Source organism: Anser brachyrhynchus, assembly GCF_964034855.1.
Source record: "Anser brachyrhynchus genome assembly, chromosome: 12".
NCBI lineage: Eukaryota > Metazoa > Chordata > Aves > Anseriformes > Anatidae > Anser > Anser brachyrhynchus.
This window is the reverse complement of record NC_137707.1, coordinates 4,529,933-4,551,265: the sequence shown is the minus strand read 5'-3', so window position 1 is coordinate 4,551,265 and position 21,333 is coordinate 4,529,933. Positions and strand designations below refer to the sequence as shown.

At 36.2% G+C, this 21,333-nt stretch overlaps 1 protein-coding gene across 7 annotated transcripts in view; it reads left to right on the top strand.

Moving 5' to 3' along the window:
- CDH13 (cadherin 13) overlaps positions 1-21,333 on the top strand; it is a 489,849-nt gene that overhangs the window by 185,970 nt on the left and 282,546 nt on the right. For all 7 annotated transcript variants that reach the window (XR_013938364.1, XR_013938365.1, XR_013938366.1 and 4 more), the window contains one exon: positions 8,179-8,295. Coding sequence is in view for 2 of the 7 variants with exons in the window: in XM_080552451.1 (XP_080408577.1) it covers positions 8,179-8,295 (117 nt within the window). In the remaining 5 variants the exon portion in view is untranslated. The remainder of the gene's footprint in view (positions 1-8,178; positions 8,296-21,333) is intronic.

The window sequence follows — 21,333 nt, the reverse complement described above, 5'->3', positions numbered from 1 at the left end:
ATATATGGTATTGCACTATCAACGTCACATCTCATGTATTGTAAAGCTGCACTTGACTTTAGTTTCAGCTGTTATAATCCGGAACAAAAACAAAAACAAAAAACAACTGCAAATTTCAAAAAACTGTAACTCCTGCCATTTGAGTGGTGTTTTTTGTTGTTGTTGCTGTTGTTGTTTTGTTTTGTTTTGTTTTTCCTGAAGTATGGGCATTGTCCTGTGAATTTAATCATGCCTGTGAATTTAATCACGTGGTGGGAACAAAGAACACAGGAGTTGTTCAGGTCTTGTATTTTTGTCTCTGACAACTGCAGTCAGTGTCGAGTACTGTTCCAACACTAGTACCACTCAGTGAGTAAGACATGTCTAAAAGACACTGCACCACAGTCTCTTACTTGTATCACAGTACAGAATTATGCTTCTGATATTGGACACTTACTGTCTGTTAATTCGTTTGTATTGAAGAATAAAAATACAACCCAAATTGTGAAGTGGATTAATACACTACCATTTTGGCTCTTTGCACTCAGTTAATGCCTGTTAATTAATTTGGTCTGAGTAGCTGGACCAAGCTGTGAAGTGGATTAATGTACTAACATTTCGACCAAATTTCAAATCTAGTTTGGTGAATGAGGAGTTTTGCCTTAGCTTGGATCTAAGTGGGCATTTTGTCTTCATCACAGACTACCACTCCATTTGTCAGTCTGGCAGCTCCTGTATTGGAAAGCACAAGAATGCCAGCTTTGTAGAGCACCATGCATGCATAGTAAAGTCAAATAGAATATATCCAGGCTTTTTTTGAGATTTGTTGTGCAGATCTATGATCTCAACATAATTCATTCCTGCACTGCAATCTCATATATTATTTTTGCTAGTAGTCAATACAGACCTGATCTAATGGAGAGAAGGAAGAAATTGCTGTGGGCATTGCAGCATTACATTACATGCAAGAGTGTACCAATACTAACGGAAAGAAAAGTATTGAAACTCCCTCCCAGATAAATAGTCCTTGATTACTTCAAGAAGAAACAGACCTCTCAGATTCTGAATAAAAGGTGTCTTATTTTTCAGCATAAGGTAACTGGCAGATTTTTGCAATACACATGACCACATCTTCTGTATGTAATCTGTGCTGTGCAAAGAAAGTGATTGATCTGGGTGTGTCCAACTGACTGCAGTTGCAGAGTTTAAGCTGCTAAAATGTACAAAGTATGGTTGTACCACATACAGTTCGTGATTTTTTTTTTCTGGGTTTTGTGAAATTGCAGACCGAGGGCCAAATAGTTCATTTTCCCCTCCAAGAATTTTATGGGATGGAAAAATGACAGGAGAAAACTGGGTTCAGTGTGTATTATGGTGGGATTTCTCCAGCTCCAGGCTGATATATGACGTATATAAATCTATTCTTTGCTGCAGTACTTCATGCATGTCTTGTCAGCTTCTAATCAGAAAGACGTGTTAAAATAAAGGGCATTATGAGGGGCTGCTATTACTTTTCTTCCCGTGAATGAGTTGAAGAACCTGTGCCAAATCTACAAGGATTTTAGAGCTCTTGATACTGGATGTGCTTTCTGTGAGGGACTGGAACTGGTTATTTGATAAAGAAATAGGAAATAGGTGAATTAGGAAAGCTTTGGAGGTGTAATGCCCAGAAGGATGTTGCTGAAGAAAAAGGCCTAAGAGTATACATAAAATAAAAAGGCATTCTGTTAAACAAAAATGCACATTTTAGATAACTTCATTTGGGTAGGGCTGTATGATCAAGGTTCAAAAGAAACAAATTCAAAATGAATGCTAAAGGATGAACATTTTCCAAAGAAAAACAAGGCTCATAGAACGACACTGATACCTGGAGTGAGAGAAAGTGAGGGGTGTTACTTGGGATTGTGGGAGGTGTTCAGGAAAAACAGAAGGATCATGCAGAGTTTAGAGAAGAATAACAAGGTAAATAATCAATGTTTTGAATCAGATTATGGGTTGTTTTGTTGGTTGAGTGGGGATAATGAAGAAACTGAGCAATAACAAGGAATATGTGGTGATAGAGCTTGAAAATGTTGTTTGTTGAGGTAGCAAGACTGAAAAGGTTTGAACTGTAATCACAGCTTGGAGGGGATAGGAAGAAGTGTGTTTTATGCACCCACTCAGATATGGGACTGGGATTGCAGCCACTAGATCTATTAAACAGCATACATGATTTCAACACACAGTATTATTGCTTTAGGGTATGATGAAATTGCTTTTGTGCAGCACTGTTACAATGCAGTGAATTTCATAGCATTTGAGCAATCCAGAACATGGGTATAAAATGTGTTAGTTTTCTTCCACATACTTACAGCTCGCTGCCCTGCAGCAAGAGATCGAAAGCTGTTTTTCCAAGGTGGGACAACTTCTGCCATGAACAGGACTAATTTTTTGTGAGAACTAAAATTTCTTTATTAGGAATTGTCCCTATATCCCAGTACTGAAACATGAAACAGCTTGCTCATGGCTGCTCATCCTGTTCCAAATTTGTATTTATATCAGTTGTCTGCTACTGATGTACAGATTTTGTGGTCTTTTATAGGCTAGTGCCCCAAGGTCATACTTTAGAATCAAGAAGTGTTTTCTATGTTTTTTCTCATTCTCGCTCTGGAGATTAGGGTGTTTTCATCATGTCTGAAGCTTGCTGGAGTTAAAGGGAAGCTCTTCTGAGTTCTTCTAATATGAGTGGTTAAAGGAGTCTGGTCAGTGGGTAGGAATATGAAAAGTAGGAAGTTAAGACTTTGTGTCCATGCTGTGCAATAAATTTTCCATGTGGTTTCGGTTAATTCTCAAAAGGATCAGTTTTCTGAAAGGTTTTAATTGCTTCAGAACTCCAGCATGTGTCTAGTACTATTTTCAATAGCAGTTTGGTATCTTAGTTCTACAGGTGATACTTTCATTAAAAGCAAAACAAAATGCAAAGCACAGGCAAACAAAAATCTACCACCTGTTTTCAAAGGTAAAGTTTTGTTATAGGACGCTTTCTTCAGGCTGGATGCCTTGGCAAATGCATCAGCAAGTGTTTTCTGTATTTAAGTTACATTTACTTAAGATGCTGAAGGTTTTGGGACATTTTTGACCATTTTGTATTTTTTTCTGGCATGCTATAAAAGCAGTCTTTGTTTGCTTTGCAACTGGTGTAAGCACAGTAGAGGTGGGGAGAAGGGTATTTTTAATGGTGATAAGTGGTATGTTGTTAGTGTACCCTGGTGAAGACAGAGGCATAAGGTCAGCCGTTGTCTTTTTCCGTGAGCCCGTATTTGCAATGTTTTTGACAGATGCAGTCAGTCAGAGCTTATTTGGTTGCTTGTGTATAAGGGGTATCTCATTATATTTAATGAGCAGTGTGGAACCAGTATGAGATTTTCTGAAAGAGGGGGTGATTCACATATGGTTCAAAATGCAAATAACACCCACTAAATGACGACAAGAAAAGTCTGGAATGTTAATTTGAAATAAATAAATAAATGCTTGATTGCTGGTTCTGTATTTTTCTCAGAACAGGTAACTCCTATGGTTAATGTGTACAGAAAGGAAAGTTAATGGCATTCAGTCCATTATCATCCTAGAAAACCTTTTCTCTGACATAGAATAAGGCAGGTATGAAGATAAATTAAACTTATACTTGAATAGAGACAGGGCTTTTCCACCACAAAAGATGCTGCAGAGGTTCAATGGAATGTATCATTTCACAAAGCAGAAGTTCAGATGTCTCCACGATAGTTTACATTATTTGTCACATATGCATTACAAAAATACATCAGAACAAATTAGCATTAAAATAGTTGTGATTTACACATTACCAAATGTTTTTTAAAAAATCATTTTATTATTCTTGACTCCTCTGAAGATAAAGTAACCTCCATCCCATAAAAATACATATAGCACAGCTAGCTGAATCTACAGTAGTAAAGCTGTAGTCTGAGACTATGAAGCACCTATGAAGTTAAGGGTATATGGGCTAGGCCATGTAAGGATCTGCCTTTAGGTAACAATCAGAGTGGTAGAAATACCTCCCCCCCAGTTAAATCAAGTTACCCTAGCAATTTCCATTACTCAGATGTCATATCTGACCATGCTGGAAGCTCTGAGGTAACTGAATCTCCTTAGCATGCTAGATTTTGGTTGTATTTGTTCTTTTAAAGTATAAAGTGTGATTTTTTTAGCATGACATTTATGAGCATTGAGGACAGACTATTTTTAAGCAGATGTTTCTGTATATGCTATTGACCTTAACAATTCTCAGTTTTATTTGATTTAATGATTTACTTGTTGTAAGCAGTTGTTCTTTGAATTACAAGTAAAGTTCAAGTAAATTTCTTTTTTTTGTATTATTGAAAATATGAGAAAATATTTTTGACGTATTTGAGAAATCATTAACTATTAATACTGCTGTTAATACAGCTGATAATAACAATGGTCTGATAGAATTCACTTATAATGCACTTATGAGACACAAAATAAGTATCGCAGCTCAAGTCTGAAATGTCAGTTGAGAACAGTATAAAAATATTTTTTAAGTTGATCTGCGTGCAGCTGTATTTTCTTTCATGTTATGCAGTCTTATTAGTAGAAAGACTGATACACCACTGAATACCACATCCCAATTGCCATTTCAGATTAATTTTGTTTGCAGTGAGCATCCATTTACTTTTGTTTATTTTGGAGTAGTACTTGGGATTGACCCCATTTAATGCCGTCAAGCTTAGTATATAAAAACAACAAAATGGCAAGAAACTCGGTCACTTTTCTGGTCACCATAGTGGGTTACAGATTGCCACTCCTGTGATGTTTCCAACCCTTTTTGTGATGAATCGATAAGTATTCAGCCACCTTATTCCCATGACAAGTTCTAATGAAATTTTCTTTGCTAAGACTAATGGTGCCTGCTACTGGATAGTGACTAGGTCATTCATTCAAATATTCAAGAAGTGCAATGACCCCAAGAACCCCTTGCGAGAAGGAAGGAAGAGAAAAAAAGGAAAAAACAAAACAAACAACAACAAACAACAGGCTGGAGAGTTCTCAAGGGAAATGAAGAAATTTGAACTTGTGTGGCATCACAGGTTGGGCAGACTGACACTTTTCACTAAGCTAAATGTTAGAAAAATGAGGTGTCTGTTTGTTTCTTGCTTAACTTGAATAGGGAATTGAGATTTGTTGCCAGTGAATCAGTGAACAATGTTGCCTTGTTGTGTTCTGAACTATTGCTGTTAAAAGTACTGATTCCGTGTCTAGAAAGGGAATTTAATAAAATGAAAAATAGGTGTAAAAACTAGTTATGAAATCGTGGATTGGACAATGAAATGATAGTTGGATAATAATCAGGAAAAAGCAGCATAGCAATCACAGGCCTGACAGGGCAATTAAATAGTGAAAATAAAGAACCTGGTAGGATTTTTCTCCTACCACTTTTTTTTTTTTTTTAATTGCAATTAGAGAAACAGAATTTTTATTTCTGCTGCACTCTTCTTAGAAAGGCATATATTTATTGTAATATATATTTTTTCTTTAAACCTTTGCTTATGGGTGGACGTTTCTGGAAGTGCACCTTCCTTAAGCTTCTCTATGTTGCACAAGGCAGCAGGAGATGGGAGAAGCAGACTGCCATCACAGCCACTGTCTCTTCGGGCACTGGTTGAACCCCACATGTGGGGGCTCTCCAGACTGACGGCTCCAGACTTCAGGTACAGAAGCACTTGTCTGGAGCCATTGCTGCTAGAAAGATGTGATAGATGCTGTAGTCTCTGATGAGCTAAGTCCAGCAAAGATGGCAGAAAGCTTTGTGGGCTTCACTCCGGTCAAAGGCCAAAAGGAAACTCCTGTAATTCTAGCTTGATATTGTAAGACGTGAAGCAAAAGTACCAATTCCTTTGGAGTGATTTCGTATACCTTGTGATTTGCTTCATTAAGAAATTGTAGGTGAATTCAGTAAAAATGCTTATGTATGCAAAATATCCACCCTTGAATGGGAATCTTTTCAGTGTTTTGACTGTTGAATCAGATGTTAAATGCACATGCACTTTCAAATTTCTTGGTTTCTGTCTTATATACTGGTTGAGGATAGAGCCATCAGTTGCCAGCTGCTTGGCATTAAGCAAAATCTTCTGTTTCCCTGTTCTTTAGAATTGGGGAAAACATTATGAACTAGTATAGGTATAAACATGATACAAGAATCTAAATATGTCATACTCATTTCCAATGACAATGCATCTGGGAGGTTACCCGTACATTTTCATGAGCTGAAGGGCAACCATCAATGTAGTAGTTAGCACAAGTCAGAACTGTGATCAGTTTAGCACTGCTGCAGTTGATCTAAGGAACTGATTCCCTCTCAGACATACTGGTAGTCATTTTTCCTCCTGTCCTTTGCAGCATCACAGATGCATGCCAGCCAAACTGCTGTGCTTATAGCGTAAGTGATTTTGAAAGCTGCTCTGTGCATTTGCCTTTGGACAGAATTCAGCTCTTTCCTTTTTATTTGACACTTCAAATGTTTTTGCCTTGAACTTTCTCATGAATTTTTATTGGGGAAAGTTCTTTTGAAGGACAAAAATAGGGACATGAGTGACCTTCAGACCGAAAGATTACAGAGAAGTGGCAAAGCCTTTGGGAGAGATGGGAACTCCGAATCAGGGTGAGCCTCGAAAGGTTATGAAAATTGGCAAAATCGTGAGAAGGGATTCTCTGCGTGGTTCTCACTGCTCTTTGACTTTATCGTGGCTAAAGCTGACAGTTGTAGGCTTGTTTCCCTTGATACTGCTTGTCACCAAGTTTGCAAAGTCACACTAAAGCTAGTAGATGTAAATCAGTGTTCTGGCTGTGATATACTCACTAGATGGAAGGCATCTATGCAGGTGGCAACAGAACAGCCTGTGGAGTTCTTGACTGATGTTCAGATCACGCTATCAAGAAAACTCATTCATCTTTGCAGTTTTATAAAAATATAGCATAGAGATGAAGCTGTCCTTAGGTTATAAAGTAGCAGCTATTAAAACAACGTGGATTCCAGAACTGACTGAAAAACTTATTGCATTAAGAGAACAAAAAGTGTATGGTAGGATGTAACCACCTTATTGAAATTAGACATTTCTTTCACCCTATGATTTGTTTTGCAAAATTGTCATGACAGCGTGAACAAATTGTAGTGATCTAAACCTTTTCCAGTTTCAAAATTAATTCCCAACACAGTACAAATTGGTGCCTTTTTTAAGAAAGGGGCCTGAGTCAAGGTGAGAGCTCTGGGAGATGGGAAAAGGCTGTCTTTGACATCGGTAGCTGCTGAGTGTGCTTGGAGAAGAGGTTTGCGGAGGCTGTAGGATGAAGCAAAAAGAAGAGAATGGCCTCTGGGAAGCTGCAGTTTGTGCACCGAGAGGATCAGAGAAATGATGGGGAGGGAAGGCAGAGGTGTGATGGGCAGAGTTTTCCAGGGGCTAGAGGCTACTCTGAAGAGTTTGCTGTAGCTCATAACATGCTGAATTGCCTGAAGGTCAGCTGGAACTAAATACCCCAGCAAATGCAATGGGAAAAAAGCAGGCTTGTGTATAAACCATTTCTATTACTGTTCTTTCAGATATAGTAGCATGAAGTTTTCACTATGTAAAGAAACCTGCTGTCTGGTATTCTAAGTTGCACTGAGTTTTGGTGCCCATTGCTTTTTAACTTACAAGTTTTTGGTCCTTTTTGAGAGATCACTAGCTGGGGACAGTCTCAGCAAATCACCTGTAAGTTCTGTTTGACTTAAAGTGTGGACTGAGAAGTGGCTGAGTATAGAGGTGACTTGAAATGTGATAATGGAAAAATTATGTAAAACATTTAAAGTGTGGCTTTTTAAAGGTCATATGCAAGTATTTGAGGTAAGCCAAACCCTGTCTAAGATTTATGAGTTAAGCAGTCCTCTTGTTAGGATGTAGACACACTTGCTTAAGTTTAAAACTGGTCTGTAGGAATACAAAATGAATACAGCCAGTCCACTGTTACTGTCATAAGTGGAATAAACCAACAGTTTTAAATAGTTTGATGTTATCACTAATCACTGGAAAACACATAATATAAAACTTAGAACATGGTAGTTCATGTTCATTTTACCTGAAGATATAGGGATTGGAAATAACAAATGCTATTTTGAAAGTCATTGTACTTGGTCTTTTTCTTTTTTAGGAAATCTTTAAGATAGAAGGCAACCTTGGAATTCCAAGACAAAAAAGGGCTATTTTGGCAACTCCGATACTAATTCCAGAAAATCAAAGACCACCATTCCCCAGATCTGTTGGCAAGGTAAGTCAACAAATAATAGAATCATTTTTTTGTATTAAGTAATCGACGTATTTCTCTTAAAATGTTGTGATGCCTATCACATTGGTAGTAATATCCCAGACAAAATTAAGAAGCCTAAAGCTGAACAGAGTGGATATTGTGTAGACAGATGAACATGGCTTTGTATTCATGGGAGACTTTAATAGCATACATTCTGGTAAAAAGTATTAACTGGGACTGCTATCTGCAACAGAGGTTACCGTGTATCTACATGTGAGGATGGGTCTGAAATTTAGGCCAGAAACGCCATGAAGAATATCCTACTGCATAGTGTGGATTATCTTGTGTCTATTCTTAACACTTGGTAGGAATTCAAAAGGCATTAAATATAAAAATGTCCTAAGTTCATGTCCTTAAATTCATTTCTAGCGTCCAAAGACTAAGCAAGTTTTTGCAGACATTTTCAGTTTGATTTTTTTTTTTTATTGTTTGCAAAGGTCTGAAAAAGAGGAAAGTTTCTCTTGTGTCTGCAGGAAGCTACATGAATGAGAGTTCCAACAACCCCTTTTCCAGAACTTCAGATATACAGCTAGAATACAAAATCATTCAAATTGAAATAAAAATATCTATTAAAATGGCTACTTAGGCAACATAAGTTGTAATTATATGAATATATTTTGCACATGGGCAATTTTGAAACAGGAATCCTGTGCATTGCTCTCATTTTAGTAGGTGTGAAAATGGCGTAATGGCCTATACAGCTGTAGATTATGTTCGTAATTCCCACCAGTGGGATCACTAGAGCTATATGCACAGATCAAGGGCAGAATTTTACTCTAGAATGTGTAATCTTCCTAGCTGGTACCTAATCAGATACTTGAATAATTAGGAAAGATTGTTTTTCATTCAGTACAAAGAAAGAATAATCTCTGAAGATTTTTTCTCCCCTTTCTCTCTGAGTAATTTATTTAAAGCTATTTCTCCACTTTTCCTTTCATGTTTCAGTGTTTTGAGAATTAATGATCAATAACTTAGTAAATATTGTTGTTTAATATACTATTGATAAATAGTTAATTTTTAAGATTTCTGTTGCACAGTTTTAAAGGAGTGAGAGAATTAGGTTACTTATACACAGATCTGCAGTCTTTTTTATTTTTCTTATTGATTATTTTTCCCCTTCACTCTCCTTCTTTCCCTACTGCCTGTGATTACTTTAAAGTTTTAGATCTCAAGTGGTCTGAGTTGCTCACTAGAATTACCTCCATTAAGTATTTTTATTAGTAGTTTAGGATAGTCCTGGTAATTGAGGTTCCTTAAACAGAATGAGATGAATCTGATATTGTTTGTACTTAAATGTATTCCTAGCATCTTGTCGTCTTGATTTGTTATCATTCTTGAAATGCTAGTTGGGGATCACAAGTTAGATGCGGTAGATGAGGTACAAACAGAAGTATAAAAGCATCTGGCAGTCTGTTTTTCAAAGGCCCTGAGACACCTATTCTCAACTGATGTTTAAATTATAGGAACTGCAAATGATCAGCACCTTGAAATACTTTGAGCTGTCATCAATTTAAAGAGTCTTTAAATATGTATTTTTTTTTTTTTTTTCCCCAGTATATTTCCAATTTAGGTATCTAGATGACTATTTTGGCTATAGTCTGTTGCAACGAGCAACATAGAGTGAATAAGTGATGAGTGAGACAAAACTTTTAGAGATATTTAAAATAAGGGAATAAAACATTCTAGGTCAACTGCAGTAATTTGCAACTGAATGCTTAATAAAGCATAAATAAAAAGGTTTAGAGCCTCAGACATACTGATGGTAGGAAAGACAGTCTATTGTTCCTTAAATAAAAAATTCAGTAGAAGTCAATGCTGAAAATAAAGACCTAAAATAATTGCTTTTATAAGCTACGCGATGAAGTCTGTACTACTCTAGAGAACCTTAGATACCCAATTCATGTACTTGTTTCAGACACAACTTGCAGAAAAGGTTGATTATCTTTCTCATTTAACTTTAGATGTTTATTGTGAATTGTATGTAGCTTCATGAATTTACAAGAATTCTGCACCCTTCTGTGAGGCAAAAGAATCACAATTACTTCCCTCTTCCACGTTATTTTGGGGCTTATTATTAGAAGCCTCAACAAGGCACTGCATGGACCGATGAATTATAGCTACTGATGTGTATGAATTTCTCCTGAACTTTTCTGTCTCTCTGTTCTGTTGGAAGCACTGTGAAGGGGACATTGCAGACATATTTTGTAGCTGTGGTTTCTATAGCGCTTGGAGGAAGAGAAAACTAAAAGAGAATGCTGATCCCAAGCTTCTAACTAGGCTAATTTGCATGTCATGGTAGAATTTTAAAAATGAAAGGGAAGAAAAAGCACATTCTAGAGCATACTTTTGTCATGTAATTGCCAGCAGTCAGGGCTGAGGACTTGTGTAGGCTTGCTGTGAAGGGAATGGCAGAGATTCTTACGCCTCAGGGGCTCACCCCATCTGTCCAAGGCAGTGAGCGATGTCCTTCTGAGCTCCACTGTGATGGGGGTTCCTGCTCAAATCCCTGTGAGCCATGGGTGACTCAGCCAGGAGCCAGGGTCAACTCAAGCTGAACTGTGACAACTTTTCTGAGAACCCTGTTCTTTCCATACTGCTTAGCCTCAGATATATATATGAAATATAGAGGCTTATGAAAAGGACCATACCTAAGGAAGTTTGTAGCATTTAAATAAACGCTTCCAAACTTCAGCAATATTTTGTTTCAGCGTGCAGTGGGGCATTTCATATTTTATTCAGACATAGGCACCCTGTTTGTATGAACTATAGGATATAGAGGAACCCACAAGTTTACAGACATAGGTACTATTTATATGTATTGTATTTTCATAACCCATATTGCTATGTCTCCATCTCCATTGGCAAAATCTCAAAGGGAAACCAAAGAGTAAAATTTAGAGAAGGAGTATACAGTTTGGCTATAATAAAAACGTAATACTGAATGTTATTGAACTTGCTTCCTGTAAGGATGAACACAGCTGACTCAGTTGGTCAAGCGTTATAGTGAGGAAAAATGAATTACTTCCAACTCAATGCAGTCATTTTCAGAATAATTTCTACTTCCGAAAATTGTTTTCTGCCATGTCTGGTGTCTGAGAGAGACTACAGAAAAAGGATTTATCAAAATAAGGAACGAATGCAAAACATCTGTTATGGTAACATAGTGGCAGGTATCCAAATATGCCTGGAGACTCTATCACCTGCTAGAGGGTCAGAAGGTCCCTGGGTGCAGGAGATGTCAGCGCTGTTTCAGGGCCTAGAGCAGCTCTGTGTGGCATTCCAGTGATGTAATGTTGGATCTTTGTATTGCTCCACCTGTTGTCAGATTGAAGTGCAACATGCCTCTGTAATTTCTGAATTGGAATGGCAAGAGCATATTTAACATGTCAGGCTTATTTCTGACTTAAACATTTAAAGGAATTTATCCTCTGGAAATATGAAATTCTTCAGGTGATAAAACATAACAACAAACACATTTAGGAACTAAGAATTCTAATGCAATAATGTGTGTTGGGGTGGAGGGAATAACTACACACTTTGCTGTGTGAAAAATAATTACGACGTTTGTTTTGCTCTTATCTTTGTTACACTTCCTGCTCACCAGAAAAGAAAAGCTTTCCCACACTTTATTTAGTCAGGATAGTGATAATTTCAGATATGACTAGTTCTGTTTGATTCATGTGGTGCAGTTTGGATATCCACATAAAAGTTAGGTTTCCAGTTGCACCCTGACTGTTATTTTCTTTTTCTTCCATTTATTCCAGAAAATTACCAATCTAATTTATTCCTCTGTCCTGGCTGCCTTCTATTTCCTAACTCATGCTAACACTGTGTTGCCTGAAAATGCATAAGGTTGTTTGGAAGTGATTGCAGCAGCTGCCAGCAGTTGAGCTGCTTATTAGCACTTGGCTGGGAGCAGGGCAGATGTGCAAAAATAGAAGAGCAGGGGGAGAAAAAATATATATTTCATAATTAGGAAACAATAGCATAAAAAAGAAAATCATGGTGATTTTAGAGGACTTTATTCATTAAGATTTAGTGAAATAACTCAGAAAGGAGATATTGCACTGGACAAGTGGAAAATTGGATTGTTGTAATTAGAAAAGTTCAAAGAAGTACTTGGCATAACAAGGAAATTCAAGTGTAGAGTCTGTTTGCTGTTACTGGCTTTCTATCATATCCACTTAGGGATAAGGTTGGTTAGGGTATCTCTTAGGTTAAAAACTATGTAGGTGTCCTGTGCTCATAGGTAGAGAAATCTCAGGTTTTAGCAAAATCTGAACTTTTTCATATTATCCTTCATTCTTGAGGGAGAACAGGGAGATCAAAATATTTTAATACAGTCTTGGTAACGTGGGCCTCTGTGTCCAGATGGCCCAGGCTACAACTGTTGACTGTTATTGATGTGTTTGGTTTAGCTCTTGCTGATAAAGCAGAGGGATATGATATTCAATTTTTAGTCTCCCTCCATATGTTACTCTTCCGGTTTATTTGTCCACATCAAGTCAAATGAAGTACAAAACAGTGGGGTGCAGGATTATCCTGTAATTATGGTGATAGGTTATTTGTGAGTGCACTATAGAAATGTATTCTACAATTAATTTAAGAGTGGTGGTTCTATGCATCTGTTTGATGACACTATCCAGACACACTTTAACTGTGATGATGAACTGCACGATGGTCCTTTTTGAAGTTTAATCCTTGCACTAACACAGAGCTCAAAGTGCCAGAAGGTAATTGTGAGGACAGTTGGCATGTTCCAGCTCTTCACACCGATCTTTGGAGAGAAGGGCATCTGCAAAGTGAGAGTGTTAATAAGCCCAGAACGATTTGCTATGGATTTATTGATTGATATATGATGAATCCATGATTCTATCCTTTAATTTAAAGGAATGCCCTTCATTAGAATGAGTATTTTAATTGTTGTAAGAAAAGATATGGAAGCCATGAGTGGGCTAGCAAAAATTGGCTGGACTTTTAATGGTCAGTGAAGGCTGGAAGACACAGAGAAGAACCCTGGAGATTCTCTAGGAAACGATGTCTGAACAAAGAAAATGCAAAACCTTGGGTTTTGCCAGTAAGATAATTTGTTTCTTTGTTGCTTGGCTGTTTGTTTTATCTTTTGGAAGACAAAGGAGTGGGGTGGGACTGTTCAGATGCTTAATATCAGAGAGTGTATACGTACTCTCTGCTTTTCATCTGTGCTAATGGACGGATAGCTGCCAAATGACAATTAGATGGCAGAACTGTCATAAGCTCAAGAAAAAGGTAATGCAGGCTATCAAACAAGAGAAATCTCTTAATATCTATGAGGAGTTTTTTTTTTTTTCCTCCTCCAATTTGTGAATTTAAGGCAAGTGAAAACACAGCTTGTCTGTTAATGCAGCTATAGAAAAACCTGAAGAGGAGAGGAAACTGAAGATAACTGGATGGAAAAGCTGCTGGAAGCTTATTATTTCTGAGTGGGTATCTGATTGAGGCTTTTTGTATAGGATAAATTATATGCTTCACAGAAGAGAAGTGTTAAGTACTAAAGATGAATCTGGAAAAAATGCCAAACTTGAGTCAAAAGTTTGAAAAGAAGGTGATAGAAGTGACAAGAGAGAGATTATCATGATCCACAGATCTTTGAAGAAAACTTAGAAAGAAGTATTGTAGATTACAGAAGGACATGTAAAAGACAACAGGGAACAAGATCAGCCAGTGAAATAAGAGCTGAATTAAGAAGTGGATTTGTTTTACAGGCAGATTAGGCAGAAAATGGGGGATGAGGCAGGGAGAGTGGGGAAAAGGAGCTAGCTAGGATTGCTGTCCAGGTCTGGAAGATAATGGTGTACACTGACAGAGAATAGAATGATGTGCAGAACAGAGATGCCCCTAAATGCCTTTCCAACAACAACAGAGATCTGCGTGATTCCTTACCAACATCCCAGCTGGTAAACTCCAAGTATCAGTTCTTGTTCTGAATCTTTATCAGTTACAACATATGATGCAGAAACAAGAAAATTCATTCCCTACTATGGAACCAGAAGTTGGTCTGAGCTGCGTAGGAAAAATCCACTGGACTTCTGTAATTATTTTTTAATATCCATTTTGCTGTGTTCAAATCATTGCCGCGTCAGATCTAAATGATCAGACTGTGCCAAAGAGTACGCTCAGAACAGGGGAGGTGGTTATCAGCAAGAATTCTGCCTTCTCCAGGAGGCAAGAATATTTAGGATGTGACAGCTGAAAAAGCAGTGCCATCAGGGAGATGCTGGAATGATTGACTTTGGGGAAGCATTGCAGGGTGAGGGCCTCTTTCAGAGAATGGAATTGCTCACGTACAAATTGTTCTGGCTTCTTACATCAAGGTTTGATGGCACATAAGGAGAACAATCTTCTAAAGTGTACAGAAGAAATGTGTCTATCAATCTGCGCAGGAAAAGACACATCCACAGATGAGGATCCATAAACTAGCAGCAAACAGAGTGGAAGAAAGTTGTACAGAAAATGGGAAAAAAAAACTGATATCAATGAATAGCTCTTAGGTAATAAAGTCAGTCTTAATAAATAAACTTCCTTCCAATCCAGCTAGGAAAAAGATTAAAATTAGGGGAAAAATATTCAGTTATGTTACTAGTAAAATTAGATTGGGCAGAAATATATGTGTCTGAGATCAGTTTGTTCAGCTTAGCACAGTGAGTGTTTTATTTATATCTAGAGTGATTCTAGTGATTTAAGGTAAAGGAAAATACTGGCATAATAACAAATGGATATATGTTTTTGGCTGAAGATTAGGAAAAAAGTTTCTGGTCCCCAGAGAAGAATTAATTTTCACCAGTATTCCAGGGAGCAGAATACGAAGTTTGATAAATATACAGTCAGAATTGTATAATATGTCGGCTTATGGTCGTGAAAAAACAGATACCAAGAGGTTTTCAAGAATGCGAGAACTGGAGGAAATGTGTAACACCCTGCTGAGCTGGACCTAAATGGACCATTGGAGATGACGTTTGTGGCTTTCTTGAAGGGATGGCACACTTTTGTCCTTCGTGGAAAAATACCAACCTACCTCAGCAATGAATGTAAATGAACGAACAGCAGTCCATTAAATTAAAGGGCTTTTGATGCAAGGACATGAATTATTAAACTACACTATATTAATTTTCTTTAAAGGATATGTATTTGATATCCCAACAAATCACTAAGTGAAAACAGCACTTCAAATTTATCTAGTTTTCTGAAAGGTCTCTCTTCAAAATTCCCACTTTAAAAAAAATATTGATAGTCACATAAACAATTCCAACATAATACACATTCTCTTTAAGCTAACAGAATTTTAATAGCAATTCTATTTAAAATGCTCTTGTTTACTTAAGAAATTTTAGAAGAGTCAAACTTGAGCAGCAGATGCATCGGAAAACTGGAAAATAATAAGAATTTACCATCATTTTGCAGTGTTTGGTGTCATTGATATGGATAAAAGAATTTTTAACCATTTGAGGGATGCTTTCTAATCTAGTTACTATGGTTACAAGTTTGTTGGAGATATAGCAGTTCTATGGCAAAGATGGAATTAAACTTTCTACCCAATATTGAAATATCCAGTACCTAATTTCCTGCTCTGTAATAAATCATGCTAATGACCTTAAGTAGAGCATCAAAGAGAGAAGAATTTATTCTCTGAAACTGTTCAGCGAAGTATACTACAGTTTAACTGTCACATTGTTTGTGTTAACTTTGATCTCCAAAGCTGATATCTTAAACTGTGTTGCAGATGAAGATAGAGGGGAAAAAAGTCAATCCTTGCCCGTAAATTACCTATGTAAAATAACTGAGATAAAATAAAACACTGACAACTAATTTTTCATTCACATATTAACTGAACATTAGATTCACATTTAAGGAAAATGTGTTTGGATTGTTTTTAAATACAACAGCTATTTCATCTCTACCCAATGATTTTCAGTGATGCCCAATATTACACACCTTTCCATAATGTTTTTTTTTTTCCCTTAAATGGGTAATTATACTCATCTTTACCAATAATAATAATAAGCTTTCCCCAGACTCAAAAGTCCATCCCCTTTCTAACTTTCTTGACTCAAATAAATTCTCAGATTTGTGTTTTAAGGCTCACATTTAGGGTGTGATTCTGTACCTGGTCTTACTGAGCATATCTTGAACAGGGAGCAGCCAGAAAGCCCCATGTAGGGATGCTGAGTAAGTTATTTCTTAGTAAGTTATTCTTCTGAGTAAGGATTTCTATTTGCTTGGTACCTTTAATTTGTAAAATTGCTCCCCTCAGATCCACTTATAGTAATGCTTCCTTTTAAGGAGTAAAACAAACAGACTTATGCAGCATTACGTAGCAATGTGCTGTGTTAATATATATATTACTAGCAAGGAGGTGAGATCTGCAGAATATGGAAGTCAGCGGAGAGAGCAGTGCCATGGAGCTTCCTGTAAATCAATTAAGATATTTCACAGAATCACAGAATTATATTTGATAGCTGTGAATTTCTAGACTGCTTAGAATGTGATCTGCTTGTTACCCGAGTACTGTACTTTCTCTATCCAATCATTTTCCTGTTTCATTCCAAGTTCTTCCTTTGGTTTCCTATTATGCAACTAGTAAGTTGATAGTCTAATACAGAGCAATATCCACATGAATTAAATTTTAGGAAGAAAACTTATCCCTGGCAACTTACAAACCAAATACTATCATACTGTCATCCTTGGTACTTACATTAAGGAAAGACTTTATAAAAGACATTTTGTGGACTGGACTGGTGACAAATTCGGTATTACTACATGTGGGTTGTTAAAGTGGCATTAGGAAAGAAATTAGGTAAATTATTTCCAGAAGGAAAAATGATATGCATTGCATATGGCTCATGTAAGGTGGAGTAAACAGCTGTCACACACACAACAGTAGTCATTTTCTTCCTTCTGACTAACTGCTGGATCTCTTCAGTGATGACTATAACCTCTTCATGTTTTGCTCTTGGATTTATTACACATAGATAATTTTTCAATTGCATTTTTTCTCTCACATTTATACTGCTGTATAGTAACAGATCAATAGGGTAGGTGAAAGAGTGTGATGCTGATATGTATGATGGCAGGTATATTTCAGTTCAATAAACATTTTTCCTATTCCTTCCCAAGACTTTTTTTTTTTTTACTCTTTTCCAGCTGTCCTCTAAGGGGAACTTTCTTTTTTAACCTTTCTGTTTAATCAGCTTTATCACTTAGCTTGCAACCCTATTTGTGAATTTCAGAAATGAACTGTCATTTATAGCATACAGGGATGAAATGACTTTTGTATCTTTGTAGCTTTAAGTGTGTAATGAGCAAAGTTTTTTTTCCTTACCTTATTTAAAGACTAGCTGATGTCTTTTATCATGGTTAATAATATGTCATTTTGAAGTAAATGTTACTCTGCTCTATTGACCTATTTTTCTTTCAGGGTCAAATACATTAAAAGCATGAATTATTTCATTGTAATCACCAATCCATTGTTGAATTAAAATCTTCAGTTTCCTTTTGCCCATCTTTTGAAAAGAACATTCTAGTCTGACCACTTTACTTTCTTTAAAATCAGTCAAAATGAGAAAAATTACTTTCTGCCATTGAAACATTGCTTAAACAAAAGCAAATGAAAATTCAGTCAACTGTACTTATGGATTAACCTGCTTTCCAATATTCTTTAATTAGATTAGCAAGAGCATTGATTTTTGTTTTACTATCATATTCTTTACGTTTTCTGAGACTGTTTATGAAGTCATGTAATTGCTGGAAATTCTATATTTAGAATTTAAATACAGGAATCGTGCTCTCCATTTTAGATTTATATGCACATGCATACTCAGAAATGCATACCAACAAATGAGTACAGGCACACACAAACACATATGTTCAGACTCTCATGTACTTTCTTCTTGGTCAATGCTATTCGTTTTGTATGTGCTCTTTCTCCCAATTTTCATCTATAAAATGCTGCTCTGAACGCATTAATTCTATTGGAAAGTGTACCAATTTCATCTGCTCTTATGCCAACAAGTATCATTAGCATTGTTGTTCCTCCAGATTCTATTCTCCTCCTTTCTGTCTCATATTCCTGAAGAACAGCTGAATAAAATGAATTATTTATACAAATGCTAACTAAGAGTTGAAATAACTCTTAAAACAATTGCACATTTTTTCAAAGACGTTAACAATTTTGTCTAGCGTAAGTTGCAGTGTAAGCTGAGATGCTCAGGCTTTATAAGCTTGTCTTTACCAGTCAGCGCTTCCATGGAGCGACAATTTGTCCAACACATACCAAGTGCTTTTCTGTATCATTGTACAATGATGTCTGACCTTAAGAATGGTGCAACTAGCAACTTCTCACATCTAGGTGGAAAGGACTTTTGATCAGGGCAACCATTTTGGGAGATTGTAGGGAAGAAGTCAAGCTTGTTGGAAACAATAAGCTGCAGTTTTACTTTAATTGTATTTATAGGAAATATTGTTAAAGTACCTTTGGAAAATACGATTTTAATCAAGGTTTATATTTGTCTGTCTTTTCTGTATCTTAAGTATTTTCACACTGCTTCAGAAGTTTTGCTTTTCATTTCTTCAACACATGGAATAAATTATTAAGCGTACATTTTCAGTTGAGCTTGCTGGAGATGAGAATGGATTTTGGTAATAAAAATCTGTACAACAATGATGTCCAGAAATTGAAAGTAGTAGTGATCCCTGTAATCCAATAACATGTCTTAATATATTTTTTTACTTATTAGATTTGCAAAAAGAAGAGGAAATGTGGATATAGCTTTATGTGGATACAAGTTGAAATCAGGGGCTATATTAATTTAACAAATTCATGTCCAGACCTGATGTACAATATATTACAAGTATTTTCATGAACAGTTGAAGCAATGAAGGCCGGTTTCCTGCAAATATTCATTTCCTGCAATAAACCCAGGTCCTCCTACCCATGATAACACCTCAAGCACAATGACCCTAAGTCATCCCACAGTACCCTCAGCACCATTGGTGTTATTTTCTACTTTCTGTCATTTCAAACTGTGTGAGAGAAAGCACATCCTGGAGCTACAGCTAGCCTGACTGGCCAATGAATATGCATGTGCAAAACAAAAACTCTTCCTTTGTCTCTACAGTTGTTAGCATGTCTTTTTGCCATGTAAGTCGTCGTAATTTTCATGGAACTTTTAGGAACTTTGTATTTGTATTTATTTATTTATTGTCAAGTTTGAAACTAGACAATAAGCTTTAAATGGATGAGATAGTTTGATCACCTAAATAGTATGGTGTGGGCTTTTTTTAGGACACCAGAATAATAAAAGCAGGTGTTTTGCCATTCCTCAACAGATTCTTTTCTACTTGACACACAAACCCTTAAATGTTACTGAAGAGCTATTGTTCCTAGTGGGTTGGATTAATGGGTACATCAGGCTTATTCAAAGACCAATGTGTGCGATGAGGAGTTCACTGACTATGTAAGGGAAAAACTATACGAATCTATATGAATTTTATCACCAATAAAAATTAATGAGCAATACAGAGCATGCTGAAAATGTGTAAATAGGAAAACATAATAAATCAACTTCGCCATTAATACTGTGCTGTTGGGCTTTCTAGTCTGAATTTGCTAAGGGTCACTGGAACATGAAAATTAATTTGAATTAATGGAATCTATTATATGGGGATTATTAATTTTTTTTTGAAAAAAGCATATAGTGCTATTACTGAATTTTAGAAATTTATATATATATATATATATTTGTTAGGACCTTGCAGTAATTATTATTTAATAAATTATCTCCTTTAGAAAAAAAAAAAGCACCCAATCATGATACAGTCAATAATGCTTTGGGGAAAAAAAAAATAATTGTCTGTTAATGAGAAATCTTAAAAAATGGGCATATTGTTTCCTTCAGGGGATGACTGATGAAGGATACACTTTTTAAGTAGAAGAATATTGATTGAATTGGGTTGTTTTTTTATTTTATTTTTTTCTTAAGTAAGATTCCACAAAGTTTGGTGATTTGAAAACTTGCAGATGAAAAGATACAGGTGTAGTTCACAGTCACCTGCTCTGAGCTCTGAACGTGTTAGCTGCTGATGCATCCTCCAGTTCATTTTTTCACTGACAAGCAAATAGCCTTTGACCGTATTTCATTATGTAGAAAACTTTCCAATCCCAAGCAGTCTTTTAATTTTGGGAACCAATTAAGCAAATTCACTAATCATAATTTCTGTGTGTAATTTATATCAGATGAAGATGTGTACAATGCTGTGTTTCTGAATTCTAGTGCAATATTTACTTGCAACAGAAGTAAGAGCCAGAAATATTTTGTTCTTCACATGCTTTTCAAAAGAACAGTTTTCTAAAATTCTTATTAGACTGTCAGTGTTAATTATATTTTTGGAATTAGACTGAAATTTTCTTATCAGCTTATTAAATCAAGGGCTAGAGGCAAAATGCACTGAGGCTGCCATTTTTTTGTCCTTCATTTTCTCAAGCAGGGGCTCCCTGCTGCTTATGTAATAAACCATGTGAACCCTTATGCAGTAGCTTTGAAAGTAAGGAGTAGAAAGGCTGGAGAAATTATTTCATTGAAAATAGTTAAGTAGCAGTATATGGTTTCAGTCATGAATGTAATATCAGGAGAATTTATTTTATTTTATTTTTTATAAATTTTTGACCATCAGTTAACATAAACAAATTTCCTTCCTTTGGTTATTCAGAAAGACTGTAACAGAGTTTCTCAAAATCCCAACATCCCTTAAAAAGTGAAAGTCCTGTTAAAATGGGAGAGTAAGCATAGTTTTGGGAAATGATTCCTAAAGCTGGATAAACTACCAGCAAAAACATTTTAGTGTTCCCTGCAAGGGAAGGCTGTGTCACACTGCCGATATTCTCCGTGAAGGAAGGGGACAGGACTCTGAAGGAGCATCTCAAACTGAAGTGTCAAAATAAATAAATGGGTGTAGAATAAACCA